Raw genomic sequence first — 20,837 nt, forward strand, 5'->3', positions numbered from 1 at the left:
AACAGCTGATAAAAACATCAGAATAATCCACTCAAGTTTATCAAATCAAATAACAAATAACAAAAAACAAATCCGAAATTAATGTTTTAAAATTAAACCATCAATTCTGACTAAAATACTATACTAGTGCTGGTCATATAATTTTATATATATATATATATATATATATATATATATATATATATATATATATATATATAGCAATGCCCAGACACATTATGGCAATGAGGATTTGGGGAGAAGATTGTCAAGAATCACAACTGAGAGTAATCAATTTACCTTTTTAGAAAAACATTGCTTGTTTTCTGGGATTTTCAAATGTTTTTCATTTTAAAATCTTTTTTTTTTTTTTTTTTAAATAGAAAAGAATATTGGATGGCTGACTACTTAACATTTAAGGAAATCAAATTAATTGGTTTCACTTGTCAACTAAAGGTTAATTAAGAAATATACAATATAAACAAATGAATAATTTATCAGCATGGTAGAAGTCATTTAAATTTGTCAATGCATGTATTGAGTTGCCAAAAGAGTCTTACCGCCTCTTCATTGTTATGTTTTCTTCATTTATCATTTGGTTTTATAAACCAGGCAATTTGTACTGATTTGAAATGAATTGGACTGTGTGAGGGTACAGAGAGATGTTCTTGGAACAGATGACTCAGTTCTCACTCTGTCTTGTTCTTGATGGTCTCCTCCCACCAGCGGCTCAAATGAAAATAAAAGGGCATTATTTACAAAATGCACAGAAAGTGAAAAGCTTTTCCCACAATACAGTACAGAAAAAAAGCATTTGTGCCGTTAAACATCTATTAAGCAGATAACACTGAAAATAATCAGACCAGATTTTTAAGAAACATCTGAATTTAATTCCTTAAACTTTGCAGCACAGTTCAACAATCCTTTTTTGATTTTCTCAGTATGAATTAAATTATTTTCTGTTTAGATATTGAACAATACTGCCACCTAGAGTTGAAATGGAATAACCACAATATAGACAGGCTGAAATATTACTCTGCCAACAGTGGTTCAATATTAGCAAAACCTATAAAAAAATAACATAGATATGGTAGTAAATATTTCAAAACCATCAGAAAATTGCTTGAGATACTGGCAAAATATATATATATATATATATAAAAGAAATCCTGGATAACAATGTTGAAAAACTCAATGTATATTATTACATTCTACATTGAAATAAGAGTTTCATTTGGAATGTTACACTTTGTTTAATCTTCATTAAAACTTTTAGAAAGGCTTAGCTTCGACAGATTCCTGACAAATATTTTTCCTGGCTTTCATTTGATTTTAGCGTGTATGAAAATACAATGCAATTTCATATTTTACTCCGTATAAAAAAACAAATTGATGTACGGTATCTAAAGTTACAAAATGAATCCTAACAAAACCATAAAAGGAAGCTCAATAAATGGTTGAAAAAATTAAAAAGACTGTGCAAGATTGTTTTAAAAAACTCCTTTCCAAGTGATATACTGTGTATATATATATATATATATATATATATATATATGGAATAGTTAAGGAATAGTTTAATAGTATAATAAAAAATACTGTTTATTTACCCACTCTCAGTCCATCCAAGATGTAGGTGACTTTTTAATTATTTCGATCCTGCTGTTGTAAACGACAACGACGTTAAGTTCACATTCGCGCATTTGTCTGAGGGTATGGATTACAGGTGATAACATTGTAAATAATTTTCAGTTTCTTACACAGACTAATCATCTAGCTTCATAAGACTTCAATATTTTTTTTTTTTACTCTCAAAAGTGACGGTACATCATTGACTGGCATTTTATGAATCACCAATTACAATGGGTTTCGGCTCAAAATCAAAGAAAGACACCTACATCTTATATAGCCTAGGTAAATCAACAGCAAAGTTTTTTTTTTTGGTGAACTATTTAGTTAACATTACAATAAAAGCACAAAAATGGTCTAGTCTGTAGTGGTCTTGGTAAATATATCACAGATGCTGAGCTGAGTTTTAGAAACGGCCAGCGCTGGATATAGTGGCTCAATAAACGTATGCTCAAAACTGTAGAGCAAAGAAAGAGAGCCCTCCCTGGCCACGCTATAAAAAGACAAGCGACCCTCATTAAAATTCAGCAGCACCCCAATCTTCCAGAGCTCAGCCGAACACACAGGTGATGCCACCTTATCATGCAGGGCTTCCACCTTTCCCTTCTCATAAATTAAGCACCAAGAATTGGGGTAGAAACCAATACGGCAGATGTCCTTTTGCCCCTTTCTGGCTATCTGTCCATCACAGACCCCCACCTTCCAGCGGCCCTCATCCAGAGGGACCTCCACCTCCCAATAACAGCAGCCTCCGTCTATGGCACGAGAGCTCAGCACCTGAGGGAAAATGTTGAAGCGTGACTCCTGCTCGGGGTAGTCCTGCTGGGTCTCGCTGTACTGCACTGTCCTGTTCTCATCCGACAGCAGCAGCTTTGGATGGACAGTATCAGGATCCAGAGTTGGGCTTATCCCATCTGCAGACAGAATCATCAGAGTGTCATACAACGTGTCTTCCTGTTGTATTACCTCACCAGGCAACAAATAACAGACAATAAATGACAAAATACTATCATAATAGTGTAATGAAGATATATATAACCTACTTTGTGTAACTACAATAGGGTGCCTGAGGGCAAGTGGAATTAGAATTCCACCTTTCATCTTTTGATACTTAAAAAAAAATATATATATATATTTAAAAAACTAAATATAGAGTTTAAAAGTTTGGAGTCTGTATGTTTTTTTTTACATTTTCTATTCACGCCGCTATGTTGACGGAATTCGTGGGATTTCATGTGTTGCGTGATATCTCTGCGCCGAAGTAGCAGTGCTTCGCCTAAGCAGCAGTGCTTCGCCTGTGCTTCCCCATAATATAGTCCCAAGTCAATATCTGCCTAGGAAATCGCCTAGTGTTAATCTGGATCGCTATTTGTACTCGTTGTGAATACGCAGGCCACAAGAAGTAATTAGGTGGGTTTTTTTTTTATTTTTTTTGATCACTTTTACTCAGGCCATGCTAGCTGGCAACAAAGGATTCCATTCATTGTGCTAAGCTAAGCTAACGCCGACCCAGTCATACTAAAACAATGCATGCACTGACACAAAAATGCATTTGCCCACCTATCTAAATGTAGGAAATAATGTGAATAAGCCCTATTTCAAAAAACGGTGGAGTGTTCCTTTAAGAGTTTCACCTTTAAGGGGTAGTTCACTCAAATTAAAATTCTCTCATCATGTACTCACTCTCAGGTTGTTCCAAACCTGTATGAGTTTCTTTCTTCTGCTGAACATATAAGAAGATATTTTGAAGAATGTTGCTGGCGCCCATTGAAAATACTATGTGAGTTTATGAGGTTTTGGTTACCCACATTCTTCAAAACTTCATCTTTTGTGTTCTGAATAGAAACTCATCCAGGTTAGGACCAACTTGAGGGTGAGTGAGCTTTGAAATGCTTCAGTTAAACTGTACCTTTAAAATGCTTGTTAAAGATACAATATTTCAGTTCAGTCATACAAATCAGATTTCAAAACTAGTGTTACAAACTACACTTAACCTCACAGCCATGATAAAATGTTGACAGCAGATACCAGCGACAGCCTAAACATCTGTTATTCATTTTACCATTTAACCAACAACCTAGAAATAACCTAGAGCCATCAAAATATTAGATTGCAGAATTACTGTAAAAAAACTAAAAAAAAATTTCATGTCCACTGCTTCAAAATATGTCAAAGTAATATACAAATCTCAGACAAAGAACTTCAATGAGCTTGTTCTGAGTTGATATAATCACTATAGCTCATTTGATACTTTTTATATGTTCTGCTAGTATTATAGTATGATTTATAGTATGAAGTGTGTAAAAGACTCACACAGCAGTCTGAAAGGATCTCGATGAGGCAATGATATGAGCACAGTCTCCAGTCTCCTTTCAGTCCAGTCATTGAGACAGTCCAGTCGGTTATGGTTCAGTTCTTCAGGAGAGTCAAGATCTTGCACGGGGTCAGACAATTCAGTCAGTCTGGAAGGAGGACGTCACACAGTTATACTTAATATACATAATAAATAATAACCAACAAATAAGTGAACCATTTTACTTACCGTCCTGCCATCTTGCTGTATTCCTGAAATAAACAGTAACGGCTGCTTTACATATATGCATTTGTAACTGCATTACTAAAATAAAGTATCCAAATATGCCTAAAAATATATATTTAAGAACACTGCTGCTTTTCATACCATGATGAAGGCCTGGTCCTGGTACTGTGATGCCCCTTCAGCACTGGTCATTCCCTGCAGGGTGTTTAATATGCTCTGGCTAGATGTCAAGGCACCCTGTAATGTGTCCAGCTGCTTTTCAATGCTTCCCAGCACTCTGTCCTCTTCCTGGGTCACACAGAGTAATGCCTGCTCCTGCTCTTGCTCCAGAGCCTCCCACATGGACTGATACTGCTGCAATACGGCCGTCCGCACGTCCTCCAGCCCTGCCTGCAAGAGTCAGAAAACAGCTGCTGTACAGACTTATTTTATCCGATGCTACTGCATCTCATTTATTACTTTCATTTATAAAATAAAGCTTTTAGTCATTTTAGTACTTCAACTTCAAATGATTTAAGGACAACATTTTGAATTTCAATTGAACAGTTTTAAGTTTGTATTTTATTTCAGCTTTATTTCAATTAATAAAAAAAGACTTTTAATAGTTTTGGGTTTCGTTTATAACAAAACTGGACAAAGAGAGCTTAAACACACGAACATTTTTAATAATAACAAAATAAATCATGAAACAATTAAACCCTCTCTCTAAACTGTCAACAAAACTTTCTGACACATACCTGGACGCCAAGTTTTTTCTCGCTGAGCTCCGAGAGTTTTTCCTGAATGGACTTTTCTGTCCTTTGTATTTTTTGCATCACGTCCTTCAATGAGCCCTGAGAGATTAACGAAGATAAATCAATGAGCAGCACCTTTTTAAAGTCAAAAATTAATACTCCTATTCTATACATACAATAAATTGATCAAAAGTAAGAACAAAGATGTTTACGATGTTACGAAAGATTGCTATTTCAAATAAATGTTGTTCTTCGTGTAAATTGCATTTGAAAATACATTAAAATAGAAAACAGTAATTTTGAATTGTAGTTTTTCACAATATTACTGGATTTTTAATAAAAAATTACTTCAAAAACATTAAATAAATGTTACTAACATTTGAACTATAGTGTACTTGTATAGATCATATGCCTAAAAACTAGTTTTTACACACTATCAAGTAATCTGAGTTCTGAGCCATATATTAAATCACCAGTTAAAATGGAAAGGGGAAAGTGTTTAGAATCATTCAATGGTCTCTCACCCTGAGCTCCTGCTCTGCCTCGCGGATGCTGATGCAGTCGTGCCCCTTGTGTGACCCGACCAGGGAGCACACGGTGCAAACACACACTTCACATGATCGACAGTAGATCCGGTTCATCTCCTGGTGCTCTTGGCATCTCCAGAGAGACACATCCTCCACAGCGTTCACCAGCGGGTGGCTCTGGAACACTGGCTTCTCCAGGTGTGCCCGCAGGTGCTCGGAGCACATGGAGGCCCCACAAACAAGGCAGGTCTTTACCGCCACCTTCTGTTCGGAAGTGGGACAGTAATGGCAAGGCACAGAGCTGCTCCTGGAAAGTCTGTCTGATGATGTTGCAGAGATCCCGAGGGGCTCTTTCTGCTTTCCAGGTGTATGAGAAGTGGCATTGACTGCTGGTAATGGGTTTTTTTCTCCCTGAGGTGTGTTGCGTGTCCTGGGTGAGCCTGAGTCACTGCAGGAAGCCACAGCATGCTGGTCTTGCTGAGAGGAACCTGTGTTCCTCTCAGGAGGTGATTCTAGTTGAGGAGGTGTGACCTCATCTGTTTCTGGAGGTGTGCGTTGTGAGGATGTGTCATGCGTAGAGGTGGTCCCCCAAACCACTGATGGAGACTGGCTTCCAGAAGAGCATTCGTCCGCTGCAGCCTTTCTTTTCCGCGGAACTGATGTGTCTTCATCAGCGTCAGTGATGCTGATTACATCATAGGGACTGACGGAGTTATGAGATGTTGCTCTGTATCCATCACTGTGGAAAGCTGAACTGAACTTCCTCTTCCCGTGCCATTTTTTTGAATGCAGGTCATACAGCTTCTTTCCGAATGGCCAATCTACATGAAAACATAGAGCTGCATTAATGTATATAAGAGTTTGATTGCTACAGTATGTGCATGCAATGTGTAACAAGGACACTGCAAAAGTTAAGACTCTGCCACGCCCCCTAAAACGGCTCATTCAAACACGCCCCCACATATCTACATCACTATGTGGAAATATTTGCGTAATGCTGCCCAAATGTTCACTCAAAGAAAGAAAGCGTGGTTTCAGTAACCACAGTTAGTGTTGAAGGAGTCATGTCAGGAAGATGCTGTGTGTATCTAGGAGAAAGCTTTATTTGACCGTTTCATGAACCGTTTCAGTTTATTTTTGATATATGAAAAAAGTATAATTGTCTGAATAATTTCATAATTAAATTTTTTGATTTTAAATTGTATTGTTTTACACTGTCCTAGACTCTTTCGATTTTATTTAGCTATGAAAATCATTTGTACGATTTCAAAAAAAACTGACAATGATTTCACTCATTTTTCAAAAATTACACCTCCAAATTACAGTTCCATCACAACAAACAGTTTTACCCTATACATATATATATATATATATATATATATATATATATATATATATATATATATATATATATATATATACACACACACACACACACACAAATATATATATATATATATTATAACTTGTATACCAAAGAGAATGACGACCTTGAGTTGAGTGTGGTAAATGAACTGAACTAGATATTTTTATTGCACAGCATTTAAAAATAATTTGTAATTGTAAAATTATGCGCAGTATAAAAAAATTATTCAACAATGTGTATTATAATATTAAAAAACTCCTAAAATATATCCTAAAATATATTATAAAAAATGTAATTTCTATGACAGCATGCTATAAAATATATAATATTGTGGCGGAAATAGTCATGACTGAAGAAAAGACACAAATATTCTAATTCTCCTGACATGTACAGTATGTTGGACACTGTCATGCAGACAAATTAAATAAATTAATACAGAAAAAACATTATTTCCTAAAACTTTAAACATAATGCTTGGAAACTGATAGGAGACAACTAATCAACTACAACAGATCAACACACAGGAGTAACGTAAGTTGTGGCCTACACATTTGCGCAACAAAGTCGGCATTTATTTTGTTCTCAGTTAATGGACGTACGTGTGTTTGATGTGTCTGTCGATGTTGACGCTCCGTCCGTGTAGTCTGGCAGATGCTGGTACTCGTATCTACACTCGGGGCAGTAATACGGTCCGGTCTGAGACCCGCTCCACAGCTCTCTGATACAAGCGCGACAGAAGCTGTGAGAGCAGGCCAGCGTCACCTGCTCCCGACACTCCTCAAAACACAGAGGACATTTCAGCGGTTTGTCATTAGATGCGCCCATCTTCTAAAGCTTTATTTACAGCAGAAAACGACTCTCGATCAAGAAACGAAACCTTCTTAACATAGTGTGGGCGGAGCCTCCCGTTTTGAATCTTGAAAACAGAATAATTACTCTGCTCTTAAAGCGACAGTGCACAATATTTTCTGTGCATGAGAGAACGGTGTTCCTGCACAACCAGTGCATTTCTAGGACCCTGTTCTTTTGTTACAGCGCCACCTACCTATTGGGTAATAAAGCGGAGGCTGCAGTTTCAGGACTGCATTTCTAGAACCCTGCTGGGTAGTTTATTGTAATGCTTGTACATGTTGTTAAAGAATTGTTTTATTTATTTATTTCAATTGTGATTTTTCATTTAATAAATGCATCAGATGTTAATTATACCTGCTTTGAGTAAACAATTTTAAATCTAAATTACTTCAAACTTAAAATATAAAAAATAAAAAATGTATTTCAGTCTTTAAACAACTGAAAAATTTGGGGAGTACCTTAAGTCTTAGTTTCTTTAAATATGAACACCATCTATCTATCTATCTATCTATCTATCTATCTATCTATCTATCTATCTATCTATCCTTAAAGCGACAGTGCATAGTACTATATCTTAGTATCATTCTATTTCTAGAGTACAATATTTCTAGAGATTTCTACAAGTACAATACATTTTTCTGTCCTTAACCTTTATGGAAATATGCTCCAAATAAGGTAAGATTCAATGCATTACTAACAAAACATTCAAAACAATAATTTGGCAGATTTGTTTAAATAGAAGTTTTATTAGAAATAAACTGAATGTCAAAAAAATAAAAATACCACAGGCTCATTGAAAGTTGGATTTGTTTCATGTGGGCTATCATTCGATAATCATGACATCATTATTATTATGGGTTGGTAAAGTCTAATGCATGATATGTATTCTCAGAAGACACAAAATTGACGTTGCATAATGGATTCAAAACATTTATCTCTAAATAAACATCACAATGATTTATTTAGCAAACAAGCACAAATTCTAAAAGGAACTAAAAGTTGTACAACAGACCATAAGAGTCTCGAGAGTTAAATCTAATAAAATGATTAAATAAAAGTAAAACAATACAGCATAAAAGCAATGTTATCCATACTACTGTCAATCACATTAATCCTCCTCCCTGATATTGGTTTATTATTAATAATTGCCCTTGGTGTTGTATTCTGATGCCATTGGAAGTCCTCTCTACAAACACAGGGATCAATGTTAAGTGTGTGGCCACTTGAACTTGAAAAGAGAGGAAATGCAGAAGTGAAATGCATCATGATGGTCATCATCCAGCAGCTTAATACGCAGGAGCATTGCGGATTGCACAGCAGAGGACCATGGTGAAGATCATCTCAAAAACCTAGACACACAGCAGAGAGAATTTACACACACAGTCGTTTTTAAGGGACATTTTTGTGATTCCTAGCACAAGTCTGTAATTGTGCATGTGTGTTCATTCTCACCATAATGACAGCAATCACTAGGGCGGCCAATCCAATGACATGGAGCTTCTCAGTGAACACGTCCCTTAGCTTCACATGGCAACTCTGAAGTGAACAACATACCCACAATCAAACACACTGTCAGGAATCAAATATATGACATTTGCTGTTGTTGTAGTTTGTTTGTTTTTAGATCTATACTCAAAAATTTGATTTCAGTAAAATTTTCAAAATGCATTTAGGTTTAAATTGCTTAGAATAAGCTTAAATCTGTTAATTGTGAAAACTATTAAACAAGTTAAAAAAATTAACTACTGTACAGTAAAAAGTGGTTATGTGTGGTTATGTGTTAAAACATACTGAAGATACCTGAGAGATGAGTGGGTCAACTGGGATGGTCTTTTCGGGACACAGAGAGGACTGGACAGCTTTGAAAAGTTGATTATCATCCCCTTTACCACAGCACTCCAGCTAGATATTGAGAGAGCAAAAAAACAGGGATTATTAACTCTCCAAAACAGAGAATTTTGATGAAAGAATTGATTTCGGCAACTCACTGTGTCATGGAAGACCTCCAGGACTTTGGAAGCTGCCTGTCTGGATGTCGTTTCCACAGGATCCACAGCTTTCATGTATGCAGCATCATAGAAGTTAATGAGCTCAGTGGAGATCTGGACAGATAGAAAGCGAGAGAGTGACGGTCTTAAAATACAGATTTTATGAGTGTATACTGTATGTACAGTATGTGTAGCCTTACCGTGTCCCTGTTAATAAAGCCCCATATTCCTGCTGCCACCTCACAGGCGAAGAGGATCACTAAACATGTGAAGAACTGCGGAAGAAAAGACATAAACTGTGTGATGAAAAAAAACAATCCTGAAATATTGAGAATGGTTCAGAAGATTCGAGATAGAAATTATCTTTAGTGAAATATCTTTCTGGGTTTGCATATACATTTACATCATTAATACTCCTGTGAAAAAAGTGTGCTTAATTGTTTGGAATGCGCAATGTAGTGCACATTAAATCTTTAAAGTAAATTTTTTTAAAGGTGTACATGCAGATTAAATTATATTAATAAAATAAAAAGCCACTTAGGTGTGTTTAAAGAAAGTGCACTTTCAAAGTTAATGTACTTTGCTTGTAAAAATTTCAGAAACTTCATCATTACGTGTATTTACAAACCAATATGTATTTACATAATACATTTATTTATTTGACACAAGTTTCAATAGGAATTCTATTAAAGTACATAAGTAAAGTATATAGTGTTCATCATAAATGCTTGTCAGTACATTCAGCAGTACACTTTAACCATATTTTAAAGACAATAGAAGTGCTTATAAAAATTGAATATAATGATTTATTTAAGTCCTACTTAAATGGGTCTTTAAAAACTTTAAAGTTCAGCTTATTGCATTCATTTAATTGCAATTAACATGTGGCTAAGTACCCAAAAACATCAAATTTAAATCACATTAAAATTCTTTTAAAGTAAATTATTTCTGTAATAAATACATAAAAATATGCTAAAAAAGTGTACTTCTTTTTCACATGGGTATTGTCATCTAGTAAGAAAATCTGATTAAATTGTTATTGAACAATGAATGCATAAATCAATGGTTATTAATCTTTATGGATGAATGCTAACTCCTGAGAAAATAATACATGCCAGTTTGTAAATAATGCATATTCAATAACTGCATCATCATCAAAAGCTACTGGCTAAAGTAAAACTACGCCTATAATTTGGAACCACAAGTAAAGTGTAATTTAGTTCTTTTAAAGATCTTTTGAAGATGAATTGTAAATCTCTTAAAGGCATGCAGCATGAATAGTATGAGTTGATTAAAAACCCACCGTTCCTAAGAGACACTGAGATTCCTGAATAGCTCCATAACAACCCAGGAACCCAACAAACATCATTATAGCCCCGATTGCTACGAGAACATACACACCTAAAAGAGCAACAGAAACAATGTATGTATGAGCTTAACATCACATCTGAGATTCATATTAATGCAGATTCTAGAACACTCATTCCTCAGTTTTTTATGAACAGCTGTTGAGATGTGTAGAACTGCAGTTAATGCAAAATGTTGCCACTAGATGGCATGTGTGGATAAACTATTTAACTGGAAAAACTCTAATGTGGATTTTCCTGTTTGATTTAACAGAGTACCTCAGGCTTTAGGTAAAAGAGCACTTCACCATCCAAACTATAAACAGGCATGGGAAGTCAAATCTAAACAGGAACCCACTACATAACAGAGCCAGATTTGCTCTATATGGCTGTTTTTTTTAACTTCATTCACCCACAACACTATAGCAGCAACTTAGCAACCGCTCTGAACACACTAACAACCATATAGCAATGCACTGCATTGTTTTCAGACACTTAACTGTATGTTAACTGCTATTTAATGAATATTTAGTTTAAATGTATATCCCAGTACTTAAAGGGAAATTTGACCCAAATTTAAAATTTCTGTCATCATTTACTTATCCTCCACTTGTTCCAAACCTATTATCTTTCTTCTGCTGAACAAAGAAGGTATCTTGAAGAATATTGGTTGATGGTAGCCACTGACTTCAACCGTATTTTTTTCTCCATACTATGGAAGTCAGTGGTTACCGTCAACTGTTTGGTTACCAACATTTTTCAAAATACCTCATTTTTGGGTGAAATATCCCTTTAAGTACATCATTTCACATAATTTCTATGTACTGACAAGCATTTATGGTAAACTAAAATACACGCCAGTGTCGTATTTAAACATTTTTTGTCATTACACATTTGTAATGGAGTTGCAGTTTAGTCCATTTTAAATATATTAACTTTAAAAGTGTATTGCATTCAATGCAATTAAGCGCACTTCTTTTTAGCATGGGTTGTTTTTAGATGACAGTGTACTTGACGTGATGCAACTATGGGGTTAAATAAGACAAAAAAAAGTTGTGTATATGATGTATATACTTATATCCTCATATCCTATGATGATGTATACTCTTTCAGATATACGTCTCGTTGGACAAAATACACAGCTATCCCTGCTAAACAAGCTCCACTCTCTGTTTAAAACTTATATTTAGGAATCAGTAAGTATTCTCCAGCCAGACTCCTCTCTAAGCTATAATGATTTGCTGGAGCGGCCAGGCTTGAACATATTTTTAGGGTTGTCTAACCAGCACTTAAGCGAGCCCAAGCACTGCTCATTTTAATTTGTGGTGTAATGGGTACATGAGCAGGGCTTTTTCAATTACACAGATGTTCAGTAGCAGTGGGACGGGAATGCTTCATCTCTTTCTTCTTTCTCCTGGTGGGCCAGACCATCAACCCTAACTTCTTTAATCAGAAAAGGTTGTTGCTGCTATAAAAAGAAACAGGCGGAGCTCTAGTTCCTCCATGTACTTATACTGAGTTGAGAGAGACAACCCAATGCTTTCTACAGAATTAATGGGCGCTAACTCTACACAATTGCCCACAACATGCGGACCTTGTGCCACTGAACTCTTTGGATTCATCTGCTGTGGTAAAGTGTGTAAACGTGAGTGTGTGCACATGGGTGGAGTATGAACACGCCCTGTGGTAACTTTTAGTCTTTCCCTGGTTCTTTTAAAACACCCTGTGGGAGTGTGTGTAGAATCACTAACTTCATGTGAACGCAGCAGAATGCAGTGTTATTAAAGAAAATACAAGAACGACATCATGACTACATGGCAAACAGGATCAAAGCTCTTATGCAATGTAATTGTGCTGCTGCCATCATAGTTGTTTAAATATACTTGAATAAACACACACACACACACACACACACACACACACACACACACACACACACACACACACACACACACACACACACACACACACACACACACACACGTAGGGTTTCCATGGTTTGTACAAAACTGTATATTCTATCCCATTACCCTAACCCTTCTGCTAATCCTATCCCTTACACAAAACTTTCCGGATTATTAGATTTTCAGAAAACCTCATTCTCTGTAATGTATAAGTTGTTTTCCTCATGAGGACCAAAAAATGTCCCCACAAGGTGAAATGTTATTGGTATTGTGGGGACATTTGGTACCCATAACATAGGTAATACCAGGCACACACACACACACACACACACATTGGTTTAGAGTACAGTTTAGACACAGTTTCCTATTTCCATCTTTTTAGGAGACATGCTAATCTATTTTAATAGTAATTGTTTCTCAAAGTTCACAGTGCTAAGGCTTCTAGATCATGCATATTAACAAACTATTATAACAGCTAAAACATCTGGGTGAGGACAATGTCTTGTCCATTCATTTTGTTTGGTGTTTAAATTATTAAGAAGGTAGGAAGAAAGAAAGAAAGAAAGTTCAAAACGAAAATCACCACCACCACTAATACTACTAATTATTATTATTATAGTAGTATTATTAATGATAATAAATATAACTAAATGTGTGAATTAATTCAAATGTAAATATTAAATTATAATAATTCATTATTATTATTTATGCATAAATGTCACTATTTATACATTACAATCGGTATAAAGGTCTCATGTACTGTAAGTGACTGCATTACCTGTTCAAGTGCTGTTATGTTTACTTCATTTATGAATTGTTTATGCATGCTCCTTGTCCTTCGGTTATTGTATGTCTCTTTTGACCTTTTTTGTTATTTTTGTTGTAAGCAGAAGTAGAAATAAATAACAATTTAAAATAATAGTTTCATAATAATGAATAAAATAACAATTCAAATATTTCACATTAACAATTTAAAATATTCTGCTCATTACATAAAATTATACAGGATTACATACAGTATGACAAAGCAAAATGTTAAATAAGACCCAACTTACATTTAAATTACATCTATTAATTTAGCAGACGCTTTTATCCAAAGCGACTTACAAATGAGGACAGTGGAAGCAATCAAAAACAACAAAAAGAGCAATGCAATATAAGTGCTATAACAAGTCTCAGTTAGGTTAACACAGTACACATGTAGCATGGGCTTTTAAATAATATTATAAATAAAAAGAAAACAGATAGAATAAAAAAGAATAGAGCAAGCTAGTGTTAGAGGTCTTTACACACACACACACACACACACACACACAAACAAAATTGCATGATAAATGAAAAGAAAATAGAATAGAATACAAAAAGATTAGAAAGGTAGATTTAAAAAAAATGGACTCAGCTGCTCGGATTGAGTTGGGGAGGTCATTCCACCAGGAGGGAACATTTAAAGGGACACTTCACCCATTTGCATTTAGCTTTGTATTGTTAGAAACCCAGTCATATATTATAATTATCATGGATTTTTCCTTTATTTTTCCCTGAGATGGGAGAAATAAGGATTTAAGTGTTTGACTTCTTGCTTATTATGACGTAAAAATCGTCATTTTGCGTCATAATAAGCAGGAAGTCAAAATTCATTGAAAAGTGTAGAGACTACAAACACTATCTTATTATTATTCCAGGGGGTGGGACCCACTCACCCTACAGGCCTATTACAGATCAGTGGGTGGGACTAAACTTACAGAAACGAAAATGAAAATCCGCCATCTTGTTTGGAAGCTATGTAGCTAAGCTAACAAGCGCTTACGGAGTCAGATTTACGAGAATGGCTGGAGGAACAACTCATGATATGGAAGAAGAGGATTTTCAAAGTCTGTTGCTCGAAAAAGATGTACATGGCTATCTATATAGCGATATAGCGACCGCAATATAGCGCAGAGCAGCTGAGGCTGATGGAGGAACAGGAGGCGGCGGCTGCAGCCGAGGCCGGAGACCTGCCTGTCGCGTCCGAGGAGCCCGGGCGTGCTCGAGCTGGTGCGGACTGGTGGTGCCTGTGCTCTCGTTGTGCGCCTACGGACACAGAGCTAGAGTCCGTCTGCTGCCAAGAATTTCAAAGATGCAAATTTCTCCTCGAAGAAATGTCTGAGGCAGACAAGGACACGGATGTTTGCGTTGTGAACCATCCTAGTTTCGCCCCGCATATGGACAGAGGCGTCCTGGAGACATACTTCAGAATTCCGAAGGTAAACTGGAAACGCCAGCCGAAGCCTGCAGGGACAAATGAACGTCTAACTGTAAAATAAGTGTTTCAATTTTATTTATTATTCATTTTGTGAAATGTACACAATTTCTTCAAGCATTATTATCACGAAATGATTCCCGGTTACGTAACGTCAACTGTAAACTGTTTGTGCAGTACCTTTTTTAATGCACAAAAAGCTTACTGTGGCATTGTTTACTACTGTGGCATGTAAATACCATACATCGCTAACTGTGTCCTCAATGTCTTGTAGACGATATCGGCCTAACAGCCTACCGAGTGGGAGTGGCTTGTGGAGCTGTGCAAATGTGTTGCATTGTGGGAGTTGTGGATTTCCATACAAATGAGCCCTAAAGTTACTTTCTGTAATAACTCAGTCAAAAAGGCACCAAATTCGAAAATTTTTATAGATTTCGACTACATATATGACCCACTTTCAATGAAGATCAATGTTCCCACGGGTGAAATGCTCCTTTAATTTAAAAGTCCGTAAAAGTGACTTTGTGCTTCTTTGGGATGGCATAATCAAGCGACGTTCACTTGCAGAATGCAAGCTTCTAGAGGGCACATAAGTCTGAAGTAATAAATTTAGGTAAATGGGTGCATAGCCAGTGGTGGTTTTGTAGGCAAACATCAATGCCTTGAATTTAATGCGAGCAGCTATTGGTAGCCAGTGCAAATTGATAAACAGAGGCGTGACATGTATTCTTTTTGGCTCATTAAAAATTAAACTTGCTGCCGCGTTCTGGATTTATTGTAAAGGTTTGATAGAACTGGCTGGAAGACCTGCCAAGAGAGCATTGCAATAGTCCAACCTGGACAGAACAAGAGCTTGAACTTCTTGATGTTGAATAAAGCAAATCTGCAGGATCGGACAGTTTTAGCAATGTGGTCTGAGAAAGTCAGCTGATCATCAATCATAACTCCAAGGCTTCTAGCTGTTTTTGAAGGAGTTGGTACAAATGGTTGATGTGCCTAACTTGATGGTGAAATTGTGATGAAATGATGGGTTTGCTGGAATCACAAGAATTTCTGTCGTGGCAAGGTTGAGTTGAAGGTGATGGTCCATCATCCAGCAAGAAATGTCTGTTAGACAAGCTGAGATGCGAGTAGCTACCGTCGGATCATCAGGATGGAATGAGAGGTAGAGTTGAGTGTCATCAGCATAGCAGTGGTATGAACAGCCATGTTTCTGAATGAAAGAACCTAATGATGCCATGTAGACAGAGAAGAGACGTGGACCAAGAACTGAGCCCTGAGGCACCCCAGTAGTTAGATGTTGTGACTTGGGACACCTCACCTCTCCAAGATACTTTGAAGGACCTATCTGATAAGTAAGACTCAAACCATTGAAGTGTGATTCCTGAGATGCCTTTTGCCAGTAGGGTTGATAGGAGGATCTGGTGGTTAACCGTGTCAAAAGTAGCGGATATATCAAGCAGGATAAGTACTGAAGATTTGGATTCCGCTCTTGCCAGTCTTAGGGCTTCAACAACTGAGAGCAAGACAGTCTCAGTTGAATGTCCACTTCTGAAGCCAGATTGGTTGCTGTCAAGGAGGTTGTTGAGTGTGAGAAATGTAGAGATTTGGTTGAACAAGGCTCGTTCAAGTGTTTTAGCAATGAAAGGAAGAAGGGAAACTGGTCTGTAGTTCTCTAAAAGAGAAGGTTTGAGGGTGGGTTTCTTAAGTAGTGTTATACGAGCCTGTCTAAATAATGAGGGAAAAACACCAGTGTGGAGGGATGTGTTAATGATGTTAGTGAGTGCAGGTACAACTGCAGGAGAAATGGCTTGAGGGAGATGAGATGGAATAGGATCAAGCAGGCAAGTAGTAGGATGATTAGAAAGGATGAGTTTTGAGACTTCTGCCTCAGAGAGTGATGGTGATATGAGCTTGATTGATTGTGGTGTGGAAAATTGTGCACTGATGTTTTTAATTTTATTAATGAAAAACGTGGCAAAGTCGTCAGCTATTAGAGATGAAGCAGGAGGGGGAGGAGGAGGACAAAGAAGTGAGGAAAATGTTTTAAAAAGCATGCGAGAGTTACACAAATTGTTAATTTTGTTATGGTAGTATGTCATTTTAGTAGTGGAGACATTAGCAGAGAAGGAAGATAGGAGTGACTGATACACATTAAGGTCAATAGTATTTTTGGATTTGCGCCACACCCTTTCAGCAGCTCTAAGCTTAGAACGGTGTTCGCGTAGAACATCAGATAACCAGTGGGCAGAAGGGGTGGTACTGGCTGGCCTGGAAGATAAGGGGCAAACAGTGTCTAAACAAGATGTAAGATTGGAGCAGAAAGTATCAGTAGCACTGTTAGCATCAAAAGATGCAAACAGTTTAGGGGAAGGAAGTGAAGATGAAACCATTGCAGATAGCCAGGAGGGTGAAAGTGTGCGTAGGTTACGTCGAAAGATGACACGTTGAGGGGTAAGTGATGTGTCAGGGACCATGTTGAGGTTAAGAGTGAGGAGGAAGTTATCTGACGTGTGCAGTGGAGTAACCAGAACATGATCAGTAGAGCAGTGTCGTGTATAAATAAGGTCCAGTTGGTGCGTGTGTGTGGTCACTACCTTCCCGGCACGGATACCAACACCCATCCACTCCTCACTTTCTGCTCCTCTGCTTGTGTCTTTAAATAAACACTAACTCATCTGTTACTCCTCTGTCTCCGAGTGATCCGTAACAACAACACTGACCAATGTATGCGATCGAGTACGAGACCAAATGCAGCACGTCAACTTGATGATGAATAACTTCCTACTCTGAAATACAATGCACAGTCCAAATGAATGTTTAGTTTCTAAAGTATACTCTAAGAGGATATAACTAATAACATCTGGAATAAGTGGGTGGCTAGTTTCAAATAACCAGGTTGGATAAATGGAATTAGAAAGTAGATAATATTTTAAATCTGAACCTATTTGAAGGATAAAACAGCTGTTGGTTCCACTCTAAAAACTGATGATTGTTTTTATAATTTAACTTAATATTAATCTTTGCACTTAACATATTAGAATTTGCAAGAAACCAACTTTGTGATCAATGGTTTAGCATTGAGCCACCTTTAGTTTGAGCGGCAATCACTTACTGATATGAAAGGTTCCTGGTGCTTGATTCCCTTCAAGCTGGAGCATTAGGAGGTTGCTCGTTTGACTGTCATGACGAAGCCATAAAGCTACACCCAAAATCACACCGCCAGCCAGCTAAAAATAAGAGAAGATGAAAAGAAAAAAAAACGGAATATTTACTTACGCTTTTCGGCAAAGAATTACCATTTAAATGCTTTCTAATGAATACAGCAGCAATTTAAAATACTTTAACAGATGTTATCGCCCAGAAATGTTTGTTATGATTCTATTTCCTGAGGTCATTCCAGGGGTAATTTCTTCCTTCATTTGGGGAAGAAATCTTTGACAGGTTTAGTGTTATTAATGCACAAAAAAGGGTGGAGGTTTTCTCAGCTCTGAGAGTCAGGCCACTGTGATACATTTTTATTTTTTATTTAATTAGCATAGCAGGAAGTGGCAGATTCAGTCACAGAATTATGGAAGTCAGGCTGATATATTTTTGTGTTGCTATAAAGTACAATGACAGGAAACAATACGTATCTCAAGAGGGTTTGGGGTTGGCGCTGTGGATATGATATAACATCATTCTCATGCAAGTTAAAGGTCTTGACTGAAAACACAAATTTAAATTTGTTTGCTCTTTATTAAAATGAATCTAAAAAATGACATGACTTTTATTTTTAGGATTCCAAATTGTTGTAAACATTATTTATCTTCAGTAATGACTGTTATTCCATAATGTTTCTCTTGCTGCTAAATGCTAATTAGGCCTTACTCAAAACTCATGATTAGTTTGACCCTGTGATGTCATTGTTTGAACATCATGTGATGTTTTTGTCAAAATAAGCTCTGCAGACTGCAAACATCTAATAAATGAATTGCAGAGGAATGACTGATTGAGCTATATATATATATATATATATATATATATATATATATATATTTTTTTTTTTTTTTTTTTTTTTTCTAAATTCAACGTGATTGTGATTCGCATGTGATTCTCTCTCTCTCTGTTCTTTTATGGTGTATTTATGTTATGGTGTCCCTGCAGCACATGGACATAATTATATGAGTGTAAAAATACAGCAAAGCCACAGCTAACCCTCACTCTACAGGAGGCTCTATACATTCAGAAGAAAAACTCTGATGACACCATTAAGCTGACTGTGAGATGCAAAATAAACCTAATGTATGCTTCACAAAATATTTTGCACAGAACCCTACAATTATCTATGACATGACATTTCAGTTCTACTAAATGCCCTTGAACAACATTAAACAGTGTGAAAAAAAAAATCTTTGAAAAGAATGGTGAGAAAAAATCTGGAGGAAATCTAATCTAATTGCTTCAGATGGGACGATTGTTTACAGAGTTTATAGGGCCACAAGAAGAACTTTCAGATATTGTTTTAGGCTCTAAAGACTTCTGTGACTTAAATCAGGTCCTTGGGATTCTTTCAACTCAGGAAAGTTCTAAATTACAAGTTTATTAATATAAATAGTATTTATAGTGTAGTAATAATATAGTAGTTTAATTTAAATAAGACATGTCAGTATAAAGACACATTTAAATAAGAAATAGCACAATATATACTGCTACAAAATAACTATAACTTTTCATTATCAAACAAAGCATTGCTTCAGAAAATTTCAATTACAGTACAAGAAACAAGTGAAGAGTGCCGTCTCAAATGTTCATCTAAAAATTAACATTTTTATCAGGCTGCTATATTTATGTTTAGTTCTTTCACTTTAATGGGTTAGAAAATGACCTATACATTGCCATTAAATCACTGAACCTAGTACTGAAGCCTGATAAAAATGTTAATTTTAGAAGAATATTTCATATTTTTAGAATATTTTTAGAGGCTTTTGCATCTGAACTCTTCAAGTAGTAATAATAGTACAAGAGACTTAAGAGAATTAAAATAATATTGGTAAACAAACAAACAAACTCACCCAGAAAATGAAGTTTAAGAAGAAGAGCATATATTTGATGCACTGAGAGCAGCCGGTAACAGCCATAGCTTGATATCGTCGATGTTTCTTTGGAGGAAGATGACTGAATCTAGTTTCACAGACGGATATGAGTCGATATTCAGATTGACCGGATCTCTGAGAGACTAGTCTACCCACGACCTCGTGTGTTTATATAAACGCACTGAGCCAGGAAAAAAAACACGAGAGGTGTCCGCTTTCTGTGCCAAGCTCTCCCCCACACTTACATAGAAAAACCATAGACTGTATAGATAAAAATAAACCTTGTTAAATTTGATTAAACTGCAATGCATGACGAATCTAAATTCACATCAGTCCGTACAAAGATTGACAATAATTTATGTAAGCCCATTATTTATATTATAGCTAGTCTTTATATTTTATTTGGTAATTAATATAATTTAGTCTGTTGTATATTATAGTTTATAAATATATTTGCCCTGAAAGAAACCGTTTTTGATATGTTGTGAATTAAAAAAGTAACGTCCAATTACTTTTACAATTAGGCTAAAATGTTTCTAAGAATGTGTTGATCAATAATTACGCGTTAGCATGAAAATGAACTTTTTTTCTTGAACTTGTTTGTCTCAGAATACAATTTACAGAAATAGAGAAAAAGAAATAGTACGATACATACAAATAAC

General features: G+C 36.1%; 2 protein-coding genes across 2 annotated transcripts; both read right to left on the bottom strand.

Annotated features, from left to right (window-relative positions):
- Positions 1-1,779: 1,779 nt before the first annotated feature.
- On the bottom strand, positions 1,780-7,695 carry LOC132156057 (E3 ubiquitin/ISG15 ligase TRIM25-like). Its single transcript, XM_059564880.1, has 7 exons — positions 7,371-7,695; positions 5,403-6,226; positions 4,882-4,977; positions 4,286-4,534; positions 4,148-4,170; positions 3,919-4,067; positions 1,780-2,519 (listed from the first exon to the last, which is right to left on the bottom strand). Exons 1-7 carry the CDS (start codon positions 7,594-7,596, stop codon positions 1,963-1,965), a joined length of 2,124 nt encoding a protein of 707 aa, XP_059420863.1. The 5' UTR covers positions 7,597-7,695; the 3' UTR covers positions 1,780-1,962.
- Positions 7,696-8,349: 654 nt separating this feature from the next.
- On the bottom strand, positions 8,350-20,424 carry LOC132156060 (CD81 antigen-like). Its single transcript, XM_059564893.1, has 8 exons — positions 20,155-20,424; positions 18,216-18,330; positions 10,915-11,012; positions 9,812-9,886; positions 9,612-9,725; positions 9,424-9,525; positions 9,076-9,159; positions 8,350-8,972 (listed from the first exon to the last, which is right to left on the bottom strand). The coding sequence occupies exons 1-8, from the start codon at positions 20,218-20,220 to the stop codon at positions 8,910-8,912; spliced, it is 717 nt and encodes a 238-aa protein (XP_059420876.1). The 5' UTR covers positions 20,221-20,424; the 3' UTR covers positions 8,350-8,909.
- Between the last annotated feature and the right edge of the window lie 413 nt (positions 20,425-20,837).

Source organism: Carassius carassius, chromosome 13, assembly GCF_963082965.1.
Source record: "Carassius carassius chromosome 13, fCarCar2.1, whole genome shotgun sequence".
Taxonomy (NCBI): Eukaryota; Metazoa; Chordata; class Actinopteri; order Cypriniformes; family Cyprinidae; genus Carassius; species Carassius carassius.

Excerpts from the sequence above, each read along its gene's own strand:
- LOC132156057 (XM_059564880.1), bottom strand. The coding sequence starts at position 7,596 with ATGGGCGCATCTAATGACAAACCGCTGAAATGTCCTCTGTGTTTTGAG. Across the intron at positions 4,978-5,402 it reads AGGCAGAGCAGGAGCTCAGG|GGCTCATTGAAGGACGTGAT; the intron begins GTGAGAGACCAT and ends TTAATCTCTCAG. Across the intron at positions 4,535-4,881 it reads AGAAAAAACTTGGCGTCCAG|GCAGGGCTGGAGGACGTGCG; the intron begins GTATGTGTCAGA and ends TGACTCTTGCAG.
- LOC132156060 (XM_059564893.1), bottom strand. The coding sequence starts at position 20,220 with ATGGCTGTTACCGGCTGCTCTCAGTGCATCAAATATATGCTCTTCTTC. Across the intron at positions 18,331-20,154 it reads TCTTAAACTTCATTTTCTGG|CTGGCTGGCGGTGTGATTTT; the intron begins GTGAGTTTGTTT and ends TCTTATTTTTAG. Across the intron at positions 8,973-9,075 it reads TAGTGATTGCTGTCATTATG|GTTTTTGAGATGATCTTCAC; the intron begins GTGAGAATGAAC and ends CTGTGTGTCTAG.